Source organism: Globicephala melas, chromosome X (genome assembly GCF_963455315.2).
Source record: "Globicephala melas chromosome X, mGloMel1.2, whole genome shotgun sequence".
NCBI lineage: Eukaryota > Metazoa > Chordata > Mammalia > Artiodactyla > Delphinidae > Globicephala > Globicephala melas.
In genome coordinates, this window is record NC_083335.1 from 94,125,875 (window position 1) to 94,151,487 (window position 25,613).

The 25,613-nt window shown below is 42.4% G+C and overlaps 1 protein-coding gene across 1 annotated transcript in view; it reads right to left on the reverse strand.

Annotated features, from left to right (window-relative positions):
• Nucleotides 1–11,667, reverse strand: part of CYBB (cytochrome b-245 beta chain) — a 34,675-nt gene extending 23,008 nt beyond the window's left edge. The window contains exons 1-3 of the mRNA XM_030834884.3: nucleotides 11,502–11,667; nucleotides 9,216–9,311; nucleotides 7,479–7,589 (exon numbers count right to left, since the gene is read on the reverse strand). Of these exons, the coding sequence (XP_030690744.1) occupies nucleotides 7,479–7,589; nucleotides 9,216–9,311; nucleotides 11,502–11,546 (252 nt within the window). The 5' untranslated portion in view covers nucleotides 11,547–11,667. The remainder of the gene's footprint in view (nucleotides 1–7,478; nucleotides 7,590–9,215; nucleotides 9,312–11,501) is intronic.
• Nucleotides 11,668–25,613: the final 13,946 nt, after the last annotated feature.

Consider the following 25,613-nt stretch of genomic DNA (forward strand, 5'->3'; position numbering starts at 1 on the left):
GATACAGTCACTATTATTCTACATGTCTAAAAACCAAGACAAGAAGTTAAGTGAAAGTACTCTATCTGGAAAGTGAGGTTAGAGGGAGTAAGTTTGGGAAGGGAAGGAAACCAATAAAGGGTGTATTAGCACATCAACTACCACTACCATATCTTATCAGCGGGCTCTCTGATCAGGGAACTCTGGGAGACTGTGTAGGATACGCCCCCAGAGGTTTGTTACCTGAGGGGTTAGGAAACTTGGGTAGTCTCTACCAACTCCTATCCATCATGGGCTGAGGGCTCTTCCCAGGGCATCAACTCCCTGGCATTTCCAGCTTGTCCCAGGAGAGGGCTGAAAGAAAATCCTCAGGCAGAGAATGACCTGAGCTGGCAGAAGACAGCTGCCCCATGTACTGGAACTGACAGTGCAGAGGGAATACGGGTGGAACCCTACCAGCAGCAGCTACAACAACCTGTTCACCGGTGACTCAGGCTCTCAAAATAAGGGTTTCCTGGTTGAAATCACTTCTTTTACACTTCTGTGGGTGAAGAATTGACTGTCCTGTTTTCTTTTATAGCCTCATTGTCTTTTGTGTTTATTTCAAGCGCCGTACATTGTTTTACTCCTTTGTAGTTTTTACAGTGTTAAGGAAATATCTTTTTCCTGTTTCCTGATTGCTAGGTTCCTCCACAGCTTCGTAGAGTCCTTGTGGTAGGCAGAATTGTAAGATGTTCCCCAATGACCTTATACAATCTCCTCCCCTTGAGTGTGGGTGAGACCTGACCTATAACTATGATAGGATGACACTCCTGTGATTTCGTTACCTTATATGGAAAAAGGGATTTTGCAGAGGTAATTAAAATCCCAAACTGACCTTAAGAGAGAGATGATCTGGGTGGGCCTGACCCAATCACACGAGCCCTTTAAATCTGAGTCTAACAGTCAGAAATCTTAGGTGCCAGAAGTATTTGATACGCTGCTGCCGGCTTGAAGATGGAAGGGGCCACATGGCAAGGAATACACCTCGGATCTGAGAGCAGCCCCAGAGTAACTGTCAGCAGGAGACAGGGACCTTAGTCCTGCAGCTGCCAGGGACTGGATTTTGCCAACAAGAATGAGCTTGGAAGATTTTACCCAGAGTCTGCATATGAGTATTCAGCCCAGTTGACGCCTTGATGTCAGCTTTGTGACACCCTGAGCAAGCAGGATGCTGGACTTCTGCACAGCTGTGAACTAGTAAACGGGAGTTGCTTTAAGCCTCTAAGTTTGTGGAAATTTGTTACACAGAAGTAGATCATTTAATACAGTCCTCATTGGAGTGATAGATGCAATTGGAGTCCCAAGAATGAGAGAATGGGAATTAGTAGGGTCAGAAAGCAATTTGCCATCAGATATATCTGTGCTGGACCCCAGCCCTACCACCTAGCTGTGTGACATTGAACAATATGCTCAGTTTCCAGCTTTCTCACCTATATATTTATCATAATTATTCCCTTGTAGGTCTGTTTCATAGATTCATTGAGAGGTATTTAATAAACACTCGCTTTTTTTTTTGGTATCGTTATTTAACTTTTCAGCTCGTATGGCATGGCTCCCCAGCTAGAGGGTAAGCATCCTGTGTGCAGAGCAATATATCATGTATTTTTAACAATCCTTACATAACTATTTGGTTAAATGACATTTTCACTGTCCTAGAACCCAAGACAATTATTCTAAACCTATAGAGATGTATTTGCCCACATATCTATGCATGCCAAACGATTTTCTTTTCTACTTCCAGACAAATTGTTTTGAAACTTTTGGGGGAAAAGATACTTGCTCCTGCATGCTGAATTTGAAGAAAAGGAATGTGGTTTCCTCATGGTCTCTACACTGTCTCCATAGTTCTACCCTTATCATCATCAACATGGATCATCAAAAATATGAAACAATAGATTTCAATGTCTCTTATCAGCTTGAGCAACAAACTGTTAGAGAAAAGTTAACTGAGTGCCAGAAAAATGAAGAGATGTGCTTGGGAAACACAAGGTCCATTCAGTAATAGTCTGATCTTAATAGGTGGTTTAAAAAATGCTATTTAGTATGAAATACATACATTTTATTAGAAGAAAAAACGGAGACTCTTAGTCACTAATGAGTTAGTAGAACTAACTAAGGTCCTACCAGGGCACCAATCCCTCATTTTTCCAAGCCACCCTCTATAGTGTGGTCAGGAATGGCAAACACATCCAAAGAGAAGCCGTAAGCCATGATTATACAGGGCTTCCAGATATAATTTCCTCATCATTTCCTGACAAGGTGGCAAGATGGCTGGGTGGGGTAGAAAGGAGGGCTTTGCTGCCTGTGACTGCCCAGGGCTTTTTTCTCCCTCCCTACCATGCAGAAACCATTTTTATGCTTTTGAGTCACTTGTGAATTACCGCCAGCCACCTACCAATTACCCAAGCTGCCATCATGCACAACAGCTTCCTCACCGAACAACTGTTCTTCTTTTTGCCATTGACTTCTAAAGGGAAGTTCCTCTGTTACTGTCAACTAGAGCCTTGCCCAATCTCAATAAGCTAACATTCAAGTGCAAGGGAGATTATTGAGTTATCTCGGCAGCTTGCTATGCTCGATTCAAATTGTGAGAGCAAAAAAATTCAAAGCATTGAGAAATGGAACAAAGAAGTGCATATTTAATGGGGCAAAACATTAGCTTCTGTAACATGAGTGTTATGGAAACTTTAAAGTTCTATTTTATGTACACCTGGTCTCGCCACAGGTGCCATGAATGAATTTGAATTAGATATTTATATGCAGTTTGAGAGAAATTGCAAAAGCCAGCCTTGAATCTACAGAACTCAGGCAAAGAAACTGACAGTAATGTTGAAACCTGGTGGCAGTAGAATATGTGATAAATACGAAGAACACCACTGGATTTGTACAGCACTGCCTATAATTTTGAAATTACATGTTTATCTTCTATCTCTTCCATAAAACTCTAAGCTCCCTGAGCTCATGGCTCATCCATGTCTTACTCTCTACTCACTCTACGTCCGCTGTGCTTAGCATATAGTTGGCACTCAACAAATATTTGTTAACTGACAACTCATTAGTTGACAGGCTTAGTCCATTAACACACTTTTAGAATATCATTCATATTCATTCTTACACTTGCATTATCTCACCTGCTTTTTAGCTAAAAACAACAACAAAAAGAAAAACAACAACTATGAGACAGGAAGTCCAAGAGCCTTGCCCTGGACCACATGGTCAGATATAGAGCTATATCGAGGGCCTCTGACCCCCAGGCTATATAAGGTTAGAGAAAAGAGCTCACTCTCTTGCCTTCCTGTTTCTTTCTGATCTTCAGACTAGAACTTCCATCCAAGTTGAGGTTATTAAGGCTTCTTTGGGGACTTCTGTATGCTGAGTCCCACCATTCCCCATTTCCCTCGACAGAGCAGGCTCAGAGTCTTTACCCCTAGTTTTCCTGGGGTGGGCCAACCCTGTGGTTTTCTTTCTTTCTCCAGTTCTGTGACTGTTAAGTTTGCATAAAGGCCTACTAATAAATCCTTGAAGTTACAACACCCCTGTCACTTCTAGCCTAGGTTATTCAGCCTGCCCAAATATTCATATATACATGATGGCCTTTCTAAGACCGTAGGACCACCACAAGAGAGTTTTTTTTGTTTTTTGTTTTTTGTTGTTTTTGCGGTACGCGGGCCTCTCACTGTTGTGGCCTCTCCCGTTGCGGAGCACAGGCTCTGGACGCGCAGGCTTAGCGGCCATGGCTCACGGGCCCAGCCACAAGAGAGTTTTGAGTTTAGGTGGCATGTAGGAAAGTGAAGAGGCTCTGGAGGCACAAGCACCTGGGCTGGAATCCCAACACTCCCAATGAATTTCATCCCCACCTCACTGGTCTGACATGCAGATTTCACGAGGTGAGGTCCAGGAAGACTCAATAAGTGGCAGGTGTTATAATTTCCAACATTAGTCACAGCATGTGTACTCATTTTAATCCCAATCAGAATAGAAGGTTCTTTGCCCAGTTAACATTTCAGATTGGGAAATCTGGAGGAGGGACACACCCCATCTGTAAAAGAATCTTACTTGCTGCTAATTTTTAAAAATATTTTCTTTGACATACAGGTCTCTCTGGTTAGAGAGTTGAGTGTCTCTGCAATTTGAAGAGCAGCCTCATTTCACCCTGTCTTTAGAGACTCTCATGAGGATCTTCCCTCCTTTTAGGCCACAGGAAGCCTAAAAGTGGCCATTACAACATGTGCCACTCATGGGGCATGGCCACGCAATGGCATCGCAATTTGGGCCTGTGGGGTAACAAGGATTTCTTAACAGGCTGTCCTGGCGAAAACACTGCCTGTTTCTCAGGGTTTACTTCCTCTAAATAGAAAGTATTTGAACAGGGGGTGGGGGGAGAATAAAAAAACTACAGTCCCCGAACTTCATTTAGCAAATGTTCATTGGGCACCTGCAATATACCAGATGTTGTACTTTACAGGTGGTTCATCAATAAAACTTTGCAATTACCCTATGATCCAGCAATCCCACTCCTGGGCATATATCCGGACAAAACTCTAATTCAAAAAGATACATGCACCCCAATGTTCATAGCAGCACTATTCACAAGAGCCAAGACATGGAAACAACCTAAATGTCCATCAAAAGATGAATGGATAAAGAAGATGTGGTACATATATACGATGGAATACTACTCAGCCATAAAAAGAATGAAATAATGCCATTTCCAGCAACATGGATGGACCCAGAGATGATCATACTAAGTGAAGTAAGTCAGAAATAAAGACAAATACCATAGGATATAACTTATATGTGGAATCTGAAATATGACACAGCTGAACCTATCTACGAAGCACAAACAGACTCACAGAGAGAACAGACCTGTGGTTGCCAAGGGGGAGCGGTGTGGGGGAGTTTGGGGTTAGTAGATGCAAACTATTACATATACAATGGATGAACAACAAGGTCCTACTGTATAGCACAGGAAACTATATTCAATGTCCTGTGATAAATTGTAATGGAAAAGAATATAAAAAGAATGTATATATATGAATAACTGAGTCAATTTGGTGTACAGCATAAATTAACACAACATTGTAAATCAACTATACTTCAATTTAAAAAAAAGAAAACTTTTCAATCAAATGGAATTCTACCTCTGTGGTTTCTTAGGTTAAAAAGATGATTTTGGAAATCCTTGTAATCAATGTCTACTGTTAGTTGTAGCCTGCTAACCCTATATTAGTAAATCAAGTATTGTATATTCTCAAAGAAAAAGAATCTCCTTAGGATCAATGTGAATTTAGTAAGACTAGAGAAAATGAGGCAGAGCTCAAGGCAAGTTTTGTTATTGGCAGTTTAGATCACTTTCCTTCACACACTTAGTCTTCGATTACCAATTAAGTATTAACATCTCAGCTATACATTTAAGGTCCTAGTTTACCAGCAAAGCTCCAGCCTGACCTCAGACACCTACCCTTTAAAATCCCTACACTCCCATCAAAGTAGATTGCTTGCTTCTCTCCACTATAAATGACCTCTACTTAATAGGTAATTTTTTTAAAAGCTAGTTAATATAAAAAGAACATCTTATTAAAAGGAAAAAGAGAGGCTACTAGTCACTAATGGGCAGTGGAATGGGTCCCACCAGGGTATCAGTCCCTAACTTTGGAAGAGCTGCCCTCTATGGTGTGGTCAGGAATGGCAAACACATCCAAAGAGAAGCCACAAGTCATGATCACACAGGACTTTCAAGGATATGATTTCCTCACCATTCCCTGTGCTTTTGCCCATACCGTTTTCTCCATGTAGAATGTCTTTCTCTCTCCTTTACATCTCGTACAGGCTTATTTTATCCTTATATGCCCATATCTGATGCCACCTTCTCTAAGAAGCCTTTTTCCATCCCCTGCGCCACCTGATATAATTTCCCCCTCCTTTGATGGATTCCCTGTGGCTCCTTATTTGTAACATTTTGTGGGACCCATCATATTTTGCTTTGTATCGTATTAATTTGAGTACATGTGCAGATTCCAAGTTCCTCTTTTCTCATCTTTGTATAACAATATCAATAAGAAATTCGTATACCATTTTATAGATTACAAAAGCTCTTCCTACATAATCATTTTTTTCTTCTAGCATAGTATATTAGGGGCTCTCTGGATTGTTGAAGTGAGGGTGAAAGACCCCGGGCATTTAGAAAGCTCTGAACTCCTCAATTCCATGGACATAACACCTGTCACATTCATTACATAGTGACTCATAGCTCATTGATCCCATCTTCTTTGGATATTATCCACAAAAGAGATTTTCTCTGACTTAAAAATTTTGAGAAACATGGCACTGTGAGATTAATTCCCAAATTTCACGTCAGTCTCATAAATCTCTGCTTATATACATATACATATGTCATATGATGTATGTCTGTGTGCGTACATGCATATGTACTTTATTGCTATTGTTGAGGTATATGTTGATTGGTTGCTGTTTACTTTTTGTTTGTTTGTTTTTAATGTCTGTTCCAGGTTAAATGGCTATCCCAAGGAGCTCCACCAACAAATAATATAAAAATAAACTAGAGAATCAAGCATTGCTTGGCTTGTGAATATTGTACAGAGGTTGGAATCCTCACAAACTCTTGGTTTGCTTTCCCTATTGGTGCAGCCACTATGGAGAACAGTATGGAGGTTCCTCAAAAAACTAAAAATAGAACTACCATATGACCCAGCAATCCCACCACTGGATATATACCCTGAGAAAACCATAATTCAAAAAGAGTCATGTACCACAATGTTCATTGCAGCTCTATTTACAATAGCCAGGACATGGAAGCAACCTACGTGTCCATCAACAGATGAATGGATAAAGAAGATGTGGCACATACATACAATGGAATATTACTCAGCCATAAAAGGAAACGAAATTAAGTTATCTGTAGTGAGGTGGATGGACCCAGAGTCTGTCATACAGAGTGAAGTAAGTCAGAAAGAGAAAGACAAATACCGTATGCTAACACATATATATAGAATCTAAGGGGAAAAAATGGTTCTGAAGAACATAGGGGTGAGACAGGAATAAAGACACAGACCTACCAGAGAATGGACTTGAGGACATGGGGAGGGGGAAGGGTAAGCTGGGATGAAGTGAGAGAGTGGCATGGACATATATACACTACCAAATGTAAAGTAGATAGCTAGTGGGAAGCAGCCGCATAGCACAGGGAGATCAGCTCGGTGCTTTGTGACCACCTGGACGGGTGGGATAGGGAGGGTGGGAGGGAGACGCAAAAGGGAGGAGATATGGGGATATATGTATATGTATAGCTGATTCACTTTGTTATAAAGCAGAAACTAACACACCACTGCAAAGCAATTATACTCCAATAAAGATGTTAAAAAAAGTGGGGGGCGGCATTGAGCTTGATGGCCTTCGAAATTCTGAGGAACTCAAACTTTGTAAATGTTGGTTCTTACCGCACTGGAACCCCTGAGGGAAGACAGTAGATTTCGACAGACTGGCAGTAGAATCAGCATGCAGTTGAAATTCAGGCAGGCTGCAGGGGCCCTGGCCAGTGCCAGCGCTGACTGGAAAAGGCAGGATAAGAAGCAGGGTGACTCTTGTGCGCCCAGGACACCGCCCGCCCCACTTGCCTACACCCACTCCCCCAGGCTTCCCAGCATGAGGCCCACACTCCAGAGATATCAAGTTATAGGGGCTTCCCTGGTGGCACAGTGGTTGAGAGTCCGCCTGCCGATGCAGGGGACCTGGGTTCGTGCCCCGGTCCGGGAAGATCCCACATGCCGCAGAGCGGCTGGGCTCGTGAGCCATGGCCGCTGAGCCTGCGCATCCGGAGCCTGTGCTCCGCAACGGGATAGGCCGCAACACTGAGAGGCCCGCGTACCGCAAAAAAAAAAAAAAAAAAAAAAAAAAAAGAGATATCAAGTTATCTGGGAAGGAAGGTCCTTTAGAGCCAGGGCTCTTCTTCATCATAAATGAATAAAATGTTGGGGTGGGGAGCAAGGGCCAGATTAAAATAAATATTATGAATATTTTCAAACATAAAGAGAATTTGAAATAATTTCACAATGAATACCTGTTGATTCATCTCCAAGATTCTACCTTTTACATTTTACAATGGTTGCTTTAGCACATGTCTATTCACCTCTCCATCCATCTACCCATCCCTCTATCCATCCATCAATGCATCTTATTTTTGATGTATTTCCAAGTAAGTTGCAGATATCAGTTTACTTCCTCCTAAATATTTAAGCATGCATATCATTAACTAGAGTTCAGTATAGAAATTAGGTCTTTGTAAAGAAGATTTTCTTAGCACATAGACTAACCTCAACAGTAACTAAGTTCGTACGGTATAATTGTTCTTTGTAATGCCTAAAGAAGTTGCATATTTTGGAGGAGGAAAATGCAAAGGGAAATCATCCTTTTCAGCATCAACCTGAATAAGTTAACAACAATTATAATAATGTAGTGTAATTATATGTTATAATTATTTATGCATATGATGTATAATACATATTATAATTAGTATTATTAAGTAATGGTTTCAGTACGATGTAACAAATGATATCCTCTGGGGGCAGCCGTAATTGTACTTATTTTCTTATTTTCATTTATGATGAAGAAGAGCCCTGTCAGTTCAAGGAAACTGAGAATGTTATTGGACCCAAGAAAAGTCAGGGGCCTTTGCTCTGCCAGTCGAGTCAAAGAACGTGATCTTTGGGCAGGTTCCTCAAAGCCTCCATATGTAGGGAGAGGCTTATTTCCTGAAGAGTATTTCGTAACATGTCATTAGGAGCAGGGTTTTTCATGCACAAAAGTTAATAGGAATCGGATGATTTAGAGAATATAGGAAGTCCCACTTGTGCCACCTGTGTCACCCCTGGATCGATCTTTGCAACCTGCCCATCCATTCCGGAGTCAGTATTAGATTTCTCCTTCAAGCTAACAGTAGCACAGTAGTTCTTGGGAGGGGAAGGATGCTGCTGGGACCCTCTGCCACACTTCTGTCTGTCCCACACTGGAAGGCCTAAAGACTCTTGCCCAGGGGGTTGCAATGGAGGGAGTGAGGCCGATGGTGCTCTTTGGGTTGGTCAGAATATTTCTTTAAAATGTTAAAAGGAATAGGAACAAGAATCTCTGATTAGACATGGGAGCCAGTCAATACTGAGGGAGATGGAACTTCTACTTACCCCAAGAAGTTTTCGAGTGTAGAAGAACTTATCTGGAATATCATAAACCCGGTAGTACCAGACAAAGAGGAAGACGTTCATCCCCAGCCATACCAGCTGCACAAACAGAAGTGGTTGCGTGAAGTTGTCATGTTTCAACAGGTAGATTTCACAGCAGTTTAGAGTCAGACCAAGGTCAGGACTTCCCCAAGTACAGCCTTTGATTAAGGTGGTTACAAAGCCAGCTCCTTCCTGCAAGAGTATCACTACACTTCTCTGTAAGTAACCTTTCCTCCCTGTGTTGTCCCCCGTGATTGTTATACTACTTGGGCCGTATGCCGAGTTATTATCTATCTCCCCTCCTTTCTTTCTCCTCCTTTTAGATTGATAGATGACAGCAGGTGACTCTTCTTACAAAGAGAAGGGAAAGGAATCTGTTCCTATACTGTCCTCTGCACCAGCAGGACTTTGTGTTTGATTCTCACAGGTGTGATTACCTCTCTCCGCCACACAGCATCCCGCCCCAGCTAGTGGAGGTCTCATCAGCTAAAATGACAAGGCTTTAATTCTACTTGATAAGTTTTGCTTCACTTTTTAATTTTTTTTTTTTTTTTTTGCGATACGCGGGCTTCTCACTGTCGTGGCCTCTCCCGTTGCGGAGCACAGGCTCCGGACGCACAGGCTCCGGACGCACAGGCTCAGCGGCCATGGCTCACGGGCCCAGCCGCTCTGCGGCATGTGGGATCTTCCCGGACCGGGGCACGAACCCGTGTCCCCTGCATCGGCAGGCGGACTCTCAACCACTGCGCCACCAGGGAAGCCCTGCTTCACTTTTGAAAGAGGGACTATTCAGCATCAATGAGGGAATGAGAGGCATGGGATTTTTTTTTTTTTTTAAGGGAGATCCTTCTAGATTGTGACTGCTCATTTCATCCCAAGCACTGATTGCATCAAACGATGACTCTACCCAGTCCTCCACCTTCAGCTCCACAGTAGCAATCTGTTCTTAACTGTGCTTTGAGGCTATTTGATGTCCTTCGATGCTTGAGAAGAGTCTCTCTTTATAAAGAAGAAGGTACTAAAACCACTTCTCCATTTCCTAACCTTGTCATTTTTACTCTTGCCTTCCAAGCTGTGGGTTCACTTTCAAGTACATGAGTGTATAATTTAGACAGAGGTCACTTCCCTGGGAAAACTGTGGTAAGAGCTAAAAGTGTTTATACTTGAACTTATTTTTTAAAGGAGTAATCTGTTCTTCAAATGGGGATAAGAAATCAACTTAACAGCTTGGAGTCCTCAGAACAATTCTGTATTGCATTAGAGTGTTGATTTGGCTTAATTTTTTTTTAAATGACAAAATATTTGTGATTTTTATTTTATCTGTGCCACTCATTTCTCTCTACCTCTACAGCTCAAAGAGTCATATTTACTTCATGATAGATTCTTTCAAAAAATTCATACATAAGTGTTCTTTTTAACATCTGGGTAATACTTTAGTTGGCTATTTGGAAAAGCTACTTATAAATCACATTTCTATCTTCCCAATTGTCTGTGATTGCTTTGCTGAGACCACCATCTTAAAAAAATAGTTGATCTATGTTATGTTAAAAACTAAAGAAATCATCATGTCTGTTCGAAAATTAGCCATATCTTTACTTACAAAAATTGTTTCTCAAGACAGACTATATTGATTTATATACAGCTAAATATAATATATATCATATATACGCTATAAATATGTGTCTAGATAGTTTTTTTTTCAATTCCCTTCCCTTAAATTTTTCAAAACCTCACAAATAACTAAAGTTTACCTCAGAGAAAAGAAGACACTTTTTTAAAAAAGAAAATTGAGAACTTCAATTATTTTTGGTGTAATTACTGAAATAAAGGCCAATTTCCCACACACGAGCCAGTCTTGCATTTGTTATTTGGAAAACTGTATAAAATTTCAATTGCCCATTTTTAGGTGGTATAAATACATTAAAAGTAGAGAAATTTGCCTCTGAGTAAACAAGGATCATTAGCATGAAATGTCTCCTACTCCCACTGTGAAACGCTGGCTAATTTATTACTCCTAAAAACTCCAGAAATAAACTAGGTGAAGTGAGTCCCCAGATACATTCTTTCCATGAATAAGTTTGGAAGAATGGACTCACTCTGCTTACAGATGGATGCATGTTCACATAATAAATCAGTTTCAACACAATTTCTCAAACAAAACAAACAAAAAAGCTTTGCTCTATTTTCATTTCCAAGAGAACCCAAACAAGTCGGAGAATTTTTCATTTCATTCTCATGGGTACTTACAATGACGAAGATGGACAGGCCCTCATTCACAAACAAGTTCCCCATGGTGGCGGAGGTTCAGTGCCTTGAGCGTGCGCCTTTCTTCTCTGCTATGCTTCTTCCTCCCATGAGGAAATGAAAACAGCAGCCTTGGGGCAATCTGTTTCCTTTTCTATGATCAGAAATTAGCTAATCATTGGTCAACTGAAAAGCTTGTCTCCATAACAAATTTAAATCTTTAACCACAAAAAAATGACAGAAAAAAAGTCTACAATGATCCAATCACAACTAAACATAGTGTGAAATGAAACTAATTTCTACAACTGAGAGGCAAATAACAGTACAATTCATGGTGTTTTACACTGTGAATTAATTTTTGGACTGATCAGTTATCAAGTGTCAATTTTTAAAAAGTCACCCAACTAGTCATGACTTTGGGCTAGGTAAAAAACATTAAATAGATGTGGTATCTTTTGATAGGCTGGCGCAGCATTTAGAGTCTTGTTGAGAAAAATTATAACAGGTGTGATCGCTGATATTTATAGAATGCTTACTTTGTGCCAATTTTCTAAGATATGTATGTGTGCATGTAAATACATGTGTATGTACATATATACATACACATATGTATATATGAGTTGATACATATCTTATGTGTGTGTCTACACACAAAGACACCCATACACACACATACATAAATTCAGTATATAAATAAATTAATTCGATACTAACAATTCAACACTATAAAGTACTTTCTATTATTAGGATTACATTTACAGATGAGGAAACTGAGACCCAGAGCCGTTAAGTTACTTGGCCAAGGTCATGCAGTTAGGAAACCATGCAGTTGGGATTTAAAACCCAAGCAATTTGGCTATACTTTTAGCCACGATACCAGACAAAAAAGCCTGACAGTGGCAGCCACATCCCAGATCACTCCTAATACAACCATGGGAAAAGAAAACATAACAAATAGACCAAAATGTTTGAATGACTGTAGTATTCCCAGGCGGACGTGACATTTTTCTAGGCAAGGTAGGTAAACAGGGTCAGAACAAAGGTATGTCAGATGTGGTAGATGCCAAAGGCAGATTTAGCATTTTTTTTTTCTCTGACTCCCATCCAGTCTTTAGGACATGAAAGAGACAGAAGGGTAGGATGGTAACCCCTGATTGCATCAGGGTGGTTGTACAACAGCTAGAGTGAATAGAGAGGTAAAAGAAGAAACTGAAGGAGCGAAAGGGAACAAGAGGAGAAAAAAGAGGAGAGGCCTGAACTCTTTGGGTTATTGTCTATGAAGCACTTGAGACAACCTGCAGAATTATGACCGTGAGTAAAATAATATTGTTTTTCACTTTTTAATATTTAAGGAAAGGTACTCCACTGTGACTTTCTGCATGGCTCTTGAGTCATAGGTAACCCACATAAAAGACAGTCGGTTCACTGGTTCAGTTACACACAGAGATGAGTTCAAAGACACACAGTTAGACCATCAAGTTATACGCCAGTTATTTGCCTCTCTGCTCTGGGACTTATTCCTCAGCCTTTACTCGCTCTGTTCTGTTTCAGATGAGGAACAGAGGGTGGAGGATAGGGACACCCCCCGCTTTCTGCTTCAAGTGGCATCTTGGAAGTGGCTGCCTTTCCACCGGAAGCTCCGGCTCCCACCGGCCAGCCTTCCCCACTGTGGCCTGAGCTCCTACTGGCCGTCACCACCGTAGTTCCAGCTCCTGCCACAGGCCCTGGCTTCTGGGCTTGACTTACACAACCTCCTCCTGCCAGGTTTCGTCCAACCCGGAGGGCGGTCACCACTTCCTGTAGTTGTTAATCTTGATGTTGCCTCTGCGCCCACGTTGGGATTCTCCACTTTCCCATCATCCGTGTAGCAAATCCCTGGGGTGAAATTCCCTCTGCTGAGATAGGGTGGTTTCTGTTTTCCTGACTGGACTTTACCTGATACAGAAAGGAATTCAGACCTGTACTCATTTTCTGGTGGAATTAAAGAAGTGAGGCATATATGCCTAATGAGGAATAAAACACCTTAAAATCTGCTCTCCGTCTGTCTGTTACTCTCACATTCTTTCACAGGGATGACTGCGGCTCCATCAGCCTCTTTGAAACTTAGCAAAGTCTTCCCCTCCCTACCCCTCCTCTCTTTTCTCTTTCCCAGCCTACTGGGAAAGGGTTGATCTTCCCTTACTCTATCTTAATCTTCAAGTCTCTCCCACATTTTTTCATGTACCTCCTGAGGCCCGTGCTCTGCTGGGGAAGCAATGGAGAAGGGACCCTGGATACTCATATACTAGGAAATAATGTTCCTCGAATATTTCCCAACTTCTTTCCCCTCCCTCCGCAGTTTGAGAAGAAAATTCAAAAAAGAAAGAATATTTTTGTGGGTGATCAACCATTCCCTCCTATGGCTTTTTTTTTTCTCCTTTATAAAAGTAATCACAGGGCTGTGAGTAGAGCTGTCTTACGAGCCTTAAGAACTTCAATCAGTTTCACAGCTGGAGGAAGAGAGCTCAGTTGCAATGAAGAGTAAAATCTTTCTTTTATGGAAAGTAACTTCCCTTTTGAGAACACTGTTCCAGTGAATTTCAATGTCCTCTGCTCTTGAAAAGACAAGCGGAGGGTTTGATAAAGGAGCAACAGGTACTGGTTGACCGGTATGGACTGGACACCAAGAATGAAGAAAATTGAACCTCTGCATTAGCTAACCGTCTATCTTCTCCCAGTCACTTCGGCTTCCACTGCCTCCTAAACTGTTAATGTCAAGTTAGACTGTGATGAATGTAAGGAAGTATTCACCCCTTCTAGCAGGCAGTAATGACCAACACCATCAGGCTTGTGATTGAAATCCTAGACGCCTCTTGCAGAGGGAAAAAAGAGAGAAGCAGTCCCAAGTCTCTAGGAAACCCCCTGATTTTGCATCGTGACAATAATTCCCTCTTGATTTGTCAAAGTAAATAAGTAGACTCTTAATTTCTTCCAAGAAGGATGTATGGAATGCTGAAGAAAGGGAGGTGTGTTGCCACACCAAGATGCCTGATGAATTTTGTTCCTGGTGATGATGAAAAATGGATTTGTGTTCCTTTTATCGCTACTATGCATGCTATTCTTTTCAGAACTGCCATGATTCCACTCTCTGTGCATCCATGAGTTATGTGGCCCCAGTTTCCTTGCTTAAGGATGACAAATGAGAGGACTTCATCTCCCTTGATACAGTGATTGTCCCAGGGGTGGGCATTTGACCCAAACGAGGCCAATGAGAGTTTTATTTGCATGAGGAGGGAGTTGTTAGGGACTATGGAAGAGAGTGGGTGATGCATGCCTGCTGCTGCCATAGACCATCTCTATTACCTTGCGCTAAGAAGCTGCATAAGAATTACGCCAACACAAAATCAGATCAGTAGCTGGGGAAGGATTGACAGGTTTTGAGACAAATACAATGACAAGGTTTGCATTCTTGGGTCTGATCTACCTGAGACACTTGGACATCTCAGTTATTCTTACAGATTGGGTTCCCTGGAAGTATACTCTGAGGTGGAGATTAGTGTTCAGAAGTTCTATCTGAGAGTGTCCTTGGAGGTACACACCCGTGGAAAGGAAGGAAAGATAAGAAAACAGGAGCGGGCAGAAGGAGAAGTTGAATTATCGTGTGGTCACAAGAAAGGCCTCCGCAATCCTGTAGGCACCACTACCATTTCCTGCTATAAAAAAACTTTGAGTTGGCTTTCTACCACTTATATCTAGAAGGGTTCCTACTAAAGCATGGTGTAATGAAACCCACTTTAATTCCATAGCCATGGTCTCAAAGGTTAGTGGAAGTTGAATAAGGCAGCTGGAATGGGATCCAGACGTTCTATTTCCTGTTTGAAGGAGAAAAAAACAAAGTGAAAGAAGAGACGGTCAGGGAGGAAGGGGCAATTTTCTGATGTAGGTGATTAAAGGCATTAAGAACATGGTTTTACCTGGTATTGTATTTATTAGAAAGTGAAAATGTCTGGTGGTGAGGATTTAAAATTTAGCTCTTTAGGTTAAATGTGATTTGCATACATTTATTCATGAGAATAAGGAAGAAAATGAGGAAAGCTTACATATTTTCTCCTACTAATCATTGATTTGAATTTAAAACTTTCCAGTATGCTTCCTGTGTAAATTATTTTCTCTTGAAAAAAAACTATTTTTACAGACTTATCTTGGTCTTAACAACAGCCAACATTTGTAAAGCATTTTACACACGCCCAGTGCCTTATGTGCTTTATCTCATTTACTTTTCATGACTACACTATAAGGTGTGCAAAATTACCATATGTATTTGAAGTAGGATGAATATTGCACCCCCCACCCAGAGATGTCTAGGTACTGATTCCCAGAACCTATGAATATGTTACTTTACATGGTTAGAAGGACTTTGCAGACATGATTAAGTTAAAGATTTTGAGATGGGGAGATTATCATGAATGATTCCGGGGGGGCCAGTGTAATCACAGGGGTCCTTATTAGAAGGAGGCAGGAGGTTCAGAAGCATTGAGAGAGGATGTGAGGAATGAAGCAGAATTCAGACAAGAAAGAAGATGCTATGCTGCTGACTTTGAAGATGAAGGAGGAAGAGCCATGAGCCAAGGAGTGCGAGAAATGCAGCTCTAGAATCTGTAAGAGGCAAGGAAGTGGCTTCTCTTCTGGAGCCTCCAGAAGGAATGTAGATCTCCTGACACCTTGATTTCAGCCTGGTGAAAGTGATTCCAGACCTCTGACCTCCAGAACTGTAAAAAAGTAAGTTTGTGCTGTTTTAAGCTGGTCATTTGTGGTAATTTGTTACAGCAGCCATAGAAAACTCATACACTTTACAGACCAGAGAGAAGAGCTGCGAGGACAGAAAGTAGCTTGCCCAGAATCACATGGCTGCCTGACACCAGAGCTGAGATTCGAATCTGTGCAGTCTGATGTATCACTGCTTATTCGAGCCACCAGAATCATTTTGTAAAGCTAGGGCTTCATTGTCAATAATGAAGTCATTTTATGAGCATCAGCTGCTGTCCCAAGACCCCTGGATTCAACTCTGCTATCCTGCTGTCGGTTGGCGACACATATTATAGCTCTCCCCCACAGGACTGATCAGAATAGCCCTTGATTTTCAGCCTCCTTCTGACAGCCTATGTGTTGCTGACAGCTTCCTGCAGTAACCATTGGTGTGCAGAATCAGCTCGGCCCAAGAAGCCTGAAGTTTGCTGAGCCACAAGTGTTAGGTCCCTATAACCAGTTTCTGCATATTTCACCTTGACCTGAAGCATGAAAGCTCTGTCTCTGTGTCTCCACTATCACTTTTCCTTGCCCCAGGATGTATCTGAGCTCTCATAGCCCCACTTTGGGCAGTTAGCCAGGGCTCATCCTGGTGAAGGTGTTAACCAGTCACTTAAGCGTTGGCCACGTGAAAGAGTCAAGTGTCGGTTCTTGTAGGAATGCCGGCATTGTAATAGGATTCTCTCCAAGAGAAAAGGCATATTCCTTTCACACGATCCTCAGGTCTAGCTCCCTTGATTGTTTCAGCAAATGATATCTAGCCTAAGAAAACCAATAGTGTCTGACTGCTTGCTAAGGAGAAGTTGAAGATGTTTCATGTAAACACGTGTAGTCACATATATAGCCACAGTACAATTATCAAAATTAGGAGCTATAACACAAATACAATATTATTGTCTAATCTACAGTTCATAGTCAGAGTTTACCGACTATCTTAATAATGCCCTTTTTGTGATTGTTTTGTGGTTGTTGTTTTTGTGCTCTAGAATCCAGTCTAAGATCATGCATGGAATCCAGTTCTCATGTATCTCTGGTCTCCTTTAATCTGGACCAGTTCCTCAGCCCTTATCTTTTTTTTTTTTCCTGATTGTGGCATGCTTGAAGAATATAGACTGGTTATTTTATAGAATGTCCCTCATTTGAGGTGTGTATTGTATTCATGACTAGACTCGGTTATGCCTTTGGGACAGGAATATGCTAGAAGTGGTGTGTGTCCTTCTCAGGGCATCACATCAGGAGGCACATGATGTCAGTTTGTCACATTGCTGGTGATGACCTTGCTCTTAGGAAATACACACAGAAATATTTAAGAGTAAGTGTAGGCAATTTATTTTCAAATGGTTCAAAAAAAATAATATGGAGGGAGAATGATCACGGAAATCTGACAAATGGTAAGAGTTGATAAATCTGGGTCAGGAGCACACTGGATTTCTTCGTCCTATCCTGATAACTCTTCTGCACGCTTGAAATTATTTTAAAATAAAGCAGTTAAAAAATCTGACATATTAGAAGCTGTCTTCAGTGTACAGATTGCTCTGGCAGCTGGGGAGCATTAGTTTTGGGGGGATACTGCTCTTTTGTTGGGGAAGGCACTTTGATGGGCTTTTTGGCGATTCAAAGGCACTGCCTGGTCTAGGGGTTAGAGGTGGAGTCAGAGAAAAGCTAAGCTACTCAGCACAATAAAAGGAAAGGATGATGTCCTCGGGTGGAGAAACTTACAGTGTTACCTGATGTGAGGCTCGCACTGGAGACTGTGAAAGAGAGCGTCATGGAGGATAGATGTGGCCCCAGAATAGGACAGAATGTCTGGCCCAAGAGAGGACATGGGCAATCAGGGACTTTCCTGTTCGTGGTGATGATCTGAGAGAACAGGGCCACACACTAACGATTGTTGGTTTTCCCTTTCCTACATTGTAGTTCCTTTATGTTGTTTCTATGTCTTCACTAAAGCTGACTGACCAGCACAAAACAGCATCAGCCTTGCATTAATGGTCATCTTGAGGGATAAGGCGGAAGCTGGCCGGAGGGTGAAATAGACTAGAAGGGCCTGAGGCAGCAAGGAGAGAAAAATGATGAGCTGATCAGAGGTGACCCAGAGGAACAGCAGGAGACATCAGGAGGATACCAACAGTCTGAGAATCCCTGGAAATATCTGGGAAGAGACATTGGACTTCTAGGTGTTCTCTGGCGTTTGAATTGTAGTGATTTGGATATTAAAGGGAAGCAGACTGCAGAACTCTGGGGAACTTCATCATATATAGGAAAGCAGAGTTCAATTGCCACATATGGGTTGCATACAGTAAATGGTTAAAAAATATATTTCAGTGGTTTACTCTAGTCCAAAGGAAGAGTTGGTGTGCCTACCTTCTACTGCAAAAAAAGCATCAGGAGAATAATGATTTTGTTAGGCAGAGTCGTCCATGGCAGATGAGGTGGATCAAGAATGAGAATTTTCCTCTGTGTGTACTTTCAAACTTTGCTAGTTTAGGGACGATAATAAGATAGATAATGAATACTTATTTTATTTTAATGCAGTGAGATTATTAATTTGTGGTCACTTGTGAGATTTACTGAACTGCTTTCTTGAGACTGAGATCTCGGGAATTGAAAAAGTCTAAGAAACTCAACCGGCAAGAGTTCAAATGAATCATAAGGTTTTATTTTCTCACTGATGTGAGAAGACATCTGCACACAATGAACTTGAAACTACAGGCTAAAAATGTGAATATTGCTGTCAGTTCAAAGAAGTGAAGATAGTCAGACACAGCCCAGACTGTTCTATAATTCAGAGACCACATCCATTTCCCTTATTAAACTTCCCTGGACTCAATGGATTAATGATTTTGAACAAAGGCAAACACTTTGCTGGAAATGAAACCATGATTTTAAAAAAAGATTTGATGACTATGGATGACACTTAAAATTTATTCAGTTGCCTTGGAAATTTAAACGTCTATATCTATACACATATCATTGGATGAATATCAGTCCTGTCAGTGTGATTCAGTTTTAAATGTACTGACTGGGCTTAAAAATAAAACATGCCCATAAAAACGGATAGTGTCCGTGGAAATATAACAATATGTGACTATAGATGCTAAAACTCTCATAAAATATCTAGCAATATGGTGCAATGATGAACAATGCTTGGGTCTTAGGTAACTGTATAAAATTGCTGTCATTAATGAAATAGCTGAAATCAAAGAGGCACCATGAGCCATGCAAGCCCAGAGTCAAAGTGAGGTACTCTCTAGCTCTATCCACTTCACATTTCCCCAGGATGGTTTAGCCTGTTAAATACCAGCACAGCAGGCACTGTTTTTCATTACTCTAAAGATTTTCTTAACTCCCTTCTCGTCTACTGCCTCCCAATATAGAGGATGAAAAAAACAAATACTAGGTCTCCCGAAGTTCCCAAACTTCCTTGCAAGTAGCCTTTTAAAAAAATCTTCCAGGAGGATGGAAGATAAAGCATTACGGGAAAGCTTTTTCTTTTATTGAAAAAGTAATAATAAAAATAAAGTCAGGGATGACGTCAGTGAAAGTGGTGACGTTATAGACTGAATTGTGTCACTCTAAAATTCATCTGTGTTTTTTTTTAACAGCTTTATTGGAATATAATGGCTTTACAATGGTGTGTTAGTTTCTGCTGTATAACAAAGTGAATCAGCTATACGTATACATATATCCCCATATCCCCTCCCTCTTGCGTCTCCCTCCCACTCTCCCTATCCCACCCCTCTAGGTGGTCACAAAGCACCGATCTGATCTCCCTGTGCTATGCGGCTGCCTCCCACTAGCTAGTATTTTACATTTGGTAGTGTATAAAAAATAATAATAATAAAATAAAATTCATCTGTTGAATCCCTAACCCTCAATGTGACTGTATTTGGACACAGGGCCTTTAGGAGGTAATTAAGGTTACATGAGGTCACAAGGGTGGGACCCTAATCTGATCGGACTGGTGTCCTTATAAGGAGAGGAAGAGACACCAGAGGCCTGTCTCTTTTTCTCTGTGTGCACAGAGAAGAGACCATGTAAGCATACAGTGAGAAAGCAGGAAGAGAGGCTTCACCAGAAACCAACCCTGACGGCACCTTGATCTTAGACTTCTAGCCTCCAGAATTGTGAAAAACATTTTTCAGTTATTGAAGTCACCCAGTCTGTGGTATATTGTTGTGGCAGCCTAAGCAGATAAATACAGGCAGAGTAAGGAAGTCCAGGAGGTTGTCCATGCCCAGAATCATTGAAAAACTGGGGGAAAGACTGTCAGAAGCCTCATCAGAACGCTGGACGATAATGAAATGTTTACAGCAACAAGTGAATGCTTAACTAAGAGAAAGGCCATGAGAACACAGTAGGAGAACTTTGTGGCACTTTAACTTACCTTGGTCCCATCCCTCTCTGCAGGGTGGCAGTTGACTTTGAAGACGGCAGCCTGAATTCCCATTGTGGGCACCTGGCTGCAGAGGAACTAGAGCAGACCTTAATCCCAAGGAGCTGCGTTTGTCTGTTTTGATCGGTCTGGGGGTTCCCTGAAGGACAGGCACAGGGTGCTTGATTTTGTTTCCCCTAAGTCAGAGCTCTCTCAGGGTGGAGAAGGGGCCATGCAAAGGTCCTCCCTCAAAAGCATTGAAAGGAAAGCCAGTACCACTTGGGGTAAAATATAACAATTGGGGCAAATGATAGAAACACTGACAGCCTGGCAGGAAAAGCTAGGCATGAGATTCTTTGGGCAATAAGGGTTTTGACAAGCTGCCTGTAGACTGGGGAAACTAGAAGGCCACACACATGTCCAGAGCAGGATGCATGCTCAAAAGAGACCTGAGAAAACCATAAATTTCCACATCTAGCTCATCTTTATGCTTGGAGTAAGTAGGAAGTGAAGGTTAAGGCAGAGTTGTAAATGGTATGACTAAGGTGGGAAGGATTGCGCCAACAGGGAGCCAGTCTTCAAGGACCTGGAAAGTACATTTTTCTTTCTTTCTTTCTTTCTTTTTTTAAAATTTCAATCAAGGCATTTAAGGAAATCTCTGTCAAATGACTAGCTGACCACTGAGCTAAAGGAACAGAGACCTCAAATACCACTCATTGCAAAGAAGACAGTCTTTACAAAAGTATTTTAGAAAAGTCACTAAACAAACAACTACGACCCAAGGCAAGCAACAACAAATCCCGGAGGTAGAACAAAGAATCTAAGTTACTACATGATAAGATTCAGAATGTGCAGTTTTCAACAAAATATTACAAGGAACATAAAGAAACAAGAAAGTATGGCTCAGATGAATGGATAAAGAAAATGCGAGCAGGCTTCCCTGGTGGCGCAGTGGTTAAGAATCTGCCTGCCAGTGCAGGGGACACGGGTTCGAGCCCTGGTCCGGGAAGATCCCACATGCCTGGAGCAACTAAGCCCACGTGCCACAACTATTGAGCCCATGTGACACAACTACTGAAGCCCACGCGCCTAGAGCCCGTGCTCTGCAACAAGAGAAGCCACCGCAATGAGAAGCCCGCACATTGCAATGAAGAGTAGCCCTCACTCACTGCAACTAGAGAAAGCCCGCGTGCAGCTGAAAATAAATAAATAAAATAAATAAATTTATTTTACAAAAAAGAAAATGTGAGCTATATATATGAGTTGGTGGTCAAGGGGTACAAACTTCCACTTATAAGATGAATCAGTTCTGAGGATCTAATGTATAGCATGGTAACTATAGTTAGCAATACTGTATCATATACTTGAAAGTTGCTAACAGAGTAGATCTTGAATGTTCTCACCACAGAAAAGAAATGGTTTGTAGCGAGGTGGACGGACCTAGAGACTGTCATACAGAGTGAAGTCAGAAAGAGAAAAATAAATACCGTATGCTAACACATATATATGGAATCTAAAAAAAAAAAGGTTCTGAAGAACCTAGGGGCAGGACAGGAATAAAGACGCAGACGTAGAGAATGGACTTGAGGACATGGGGAGGGGGAAGGGTAAGCTGGGACGAAGTGAGAGAGTGGCATGGACATATATACACTACCAAACGTAAAATAGCTAGCTAGTGGGAAGCAGCCACATAGCACAGGGAGATCAGCTGGGTGCTTTGTGACCACCTAGAGGGGTGGGATAGGGAGGGTGGGAGGGAGACGCAAGAGGGAAGAGATATGGGGATATATGTATATGTACAGCTGATTCACTTTGTTATAAACAGAAACTAACACACCACTATAAAGCAATTATACTCCAATAAAGATGCTAAAAAAAAAGAAATGGTAATTATGTATGGTGATGGAGGAGATAAGTAGTCTTTTTTTTTTGACATCTTTATTGTGGCTTAAAATAACATCCAATATTATTTCAGTGAGTATGTGGATCAGTTGATAGATGACTTATCTACGCTGGGCAAGTTAGGAGTCAGCTGATCTAGACTGGGTTTTTTATCCTCCTCCTGGGAACGGTGGGCAAACCTGGGCACATCCTTCTCTTATGGACGGAAGGGGTGCAGGAGAGCAAGCCCAAACAGACAGGCTCTCTTTCAAGCCTCTGCTAGCGTCATGCCTGCTAACATCCCATGGGGCAAAGCACACCACCTGGCTGAGCTCAATTTCAAAGGGGAGCAAATACATTTCACCCCTTGATGGGAGGAGCTGTAAAGTCACATAACAAAGGGTGTGCATATAGGGAGGGCTGAAGGATTGAGGCCATTCATGCGTTCTACCTGTCATGTAGGATTCTGTCCATCGTGATGCAATGGTGGCCTCCAAGTACACTACCAGGCAAGCTATATAAGAGGTCACAGAAAAGAAAGACCTCCTGACCACATGAAAAAGCTTGACTCACTTAATCAATAAACCTTAGAACGCACAGCAAATGGCAAGGGGAAAGAGATGGGGACACTGAATACAGGGTCTAAACAAGCAGAAGTACTACACTTTCTGAATCCAGGAACACGCAGCGGACGAACATCCGCCCTCTCTCTGTCTCTGCTGCATCAGCCTTCCCTGCCGACGGTGTGGTTACAGGCACCAGAGCTGAGGTTTGAGCCAGGGGTCTACAGACAGAAGGGGCCTGGGACCGAAGGCACATACTTCCTCTGAGAGATGCAGGGACTAGCACAGCTGGCCGCAGCTGTAGCCTGTCAATAAGTCTGCTGAAGTAAGGGTTTATTCGTATTTCTTAGGAAGAGGACACATGGGGCCACGATGGGTGTCACCAAGGCGTGGCTGAATTAAGACTCCAGAAGTTTGTAGTGTTGCATAATATCGACATAAAAATAGTCTGCCTCATGGACCTCACGTTTATTTATCATATATAGAGAGAGTATTAGTGTTTCCTTGGTCCTCCCATCCTTTTCTATCTATAGGTACACAAATGTGCCTTACTTGCTTTATTTATCTCACATGTCTTCTAGGTTAATAACTCACTTACTGCTATGAACTGAATTGTGTCCCCCACCAAAATTCCTAGGCTGAAGCTGTAACTTCCAATGTGAGTGTATTTGGAGATAGGGCTTTTAGGAGAAAATTAAGGTTAAATGAGATCATAAAGGTGGGGTGTCTAATCTGATAGGACTGGTGTCATAAGAAGAGGAAGAGAGAGAGATATCTCTCTCTTTCTCCATGCACATACACTGAGGAAAAGTCAGGTGAGGACGCAACAGAAACACAGCCATCTACAAACCAGAAAGAGAGGCCTTACACAAACTTGACCGTCCTGGCACTTCCAGTCTCCAGAACTGTGAGAAAATAAATTTCTGTTGTTTAAGCCACCCAGTCTATGGTATTTTGTTATGGCAGCCTGAGCAGACTAAGACACTTATCTATGTCTAACCCATCTGAAGAGTTCCATGCGTCCCATTTGTTTTCTTGTCTTTTACAGCGGAATTGAATATTCTCCAACAGTACAGCAAATGTACACTATTCCACCGCTGTGAGAGATGGTAGTGATGTGAATTAGACTAGACTAGACTAGAAAGGACAGCAAGGGAGAGAAATGGAAGGATTCAGAATTCGCACTGCCAGCATTTGTTGCCTGAGGAGTTAGTTGCATGAGACTGAGGGACAGGAAGGTTGACCCCAGGTTTCTGGCTTGGGCAGCTGCTCAATGGTGACGCCATCCCCTGAAGAAAAGTGCCGGAGGAACAACCATTGTGCGAAGAGGTAAGGAATTCAGCTTTGCACGGGCCTGAGTTTCGGTGGCGGGGGAAGGGGAGACGAGGTCTCCGAGGAGACGTGCTGGCTGGCTAGTCGGATGTGCAGTTGGAGTTCATGACCGTGGTCTGGCTGGAGACAGAGGTGTACGCGTCAGCAGTAGAAGTTAAAGTAGAAAGTTACAAAAGGTCACGGGAGAGGGCAGCGGTAAGAAAGGAGGAAGCCCCTCGACAGATGCTTCTTGGAGACCTCGGTTCAAAGGAGAGCAGAAGATGAGGAGACTGAAATGGAGAAGAGGAAAGGCAGGCGGAGAAGAGAGGCCACACCTGCAACGATGGGCCTCGGCAGCCACTGGAGTCCCAGGCACCAGTCATCTGCTGCAAGTGTGATGCAGACTAATAAGTGACCTGGATTCGGCAATGAGGAAGCTACTATGAGTGATCTCAGTGAGAGGTCTCTGTGGACAGCAAGGATGGGAGCTAGATGTTAACGGGTTGGGGTGAGGGGTGGCGTCACCTCAAAATGCTGCCTGTGATGGCGAAGAGAGAGCCTGGCTGGAATCGAGAAGACATGTGGACACCACGTGGAGCTGGTTTCGATTCGTTTTTGAATAAGAGCTTGTGAGTGTTGTGAAGAAGGAGCCAGGACAAAGAGAGAAGTTAAACACGGGGGTTCTCTGATAGAGCCAGGCACCTGGGCCCACGGCAGCAGGGAAATGGGAGCAGCCCTTGTCTTGTAAAAGGAGGGACGGAGAGCGCAGATGCAGGAGCGTCTGCAGGGCGGTGGCAGGAAGCTGAGGGACTTCCTCTCTGTGGTTTTCATTTTGTTTGTGAAAGAGCAGAAAAGGTCTTTTGTTGAAAATGAAGTGGTAGGTGGGTGTTTCAGGACAATGAAGAAACTTTTCAGGTTTTGTGTCTGCTGTTCCTAAGTGGGGCTTGACTACAGAAGCCCAAATGGCTTCCAGAGACCTGAGAACCCAGTTGAGTCCATGCTCATAAGCCGATAGTGGTCTGAAGCTGTGGGTCACTGTCCCCGCTCTCCTTACCAACTCGTGTGCAGGTGTAGAGGAAGAAGGCAGTGCAGGTGATCGTCTTGGGTTTTGCTGGCAGAGGGCACAGGAGGACAGTGTGCGAGGGGATGCAGGACACGTGCAGGAGAACGGCGGAAGTGACGGATGGTGGAGTCTACGAC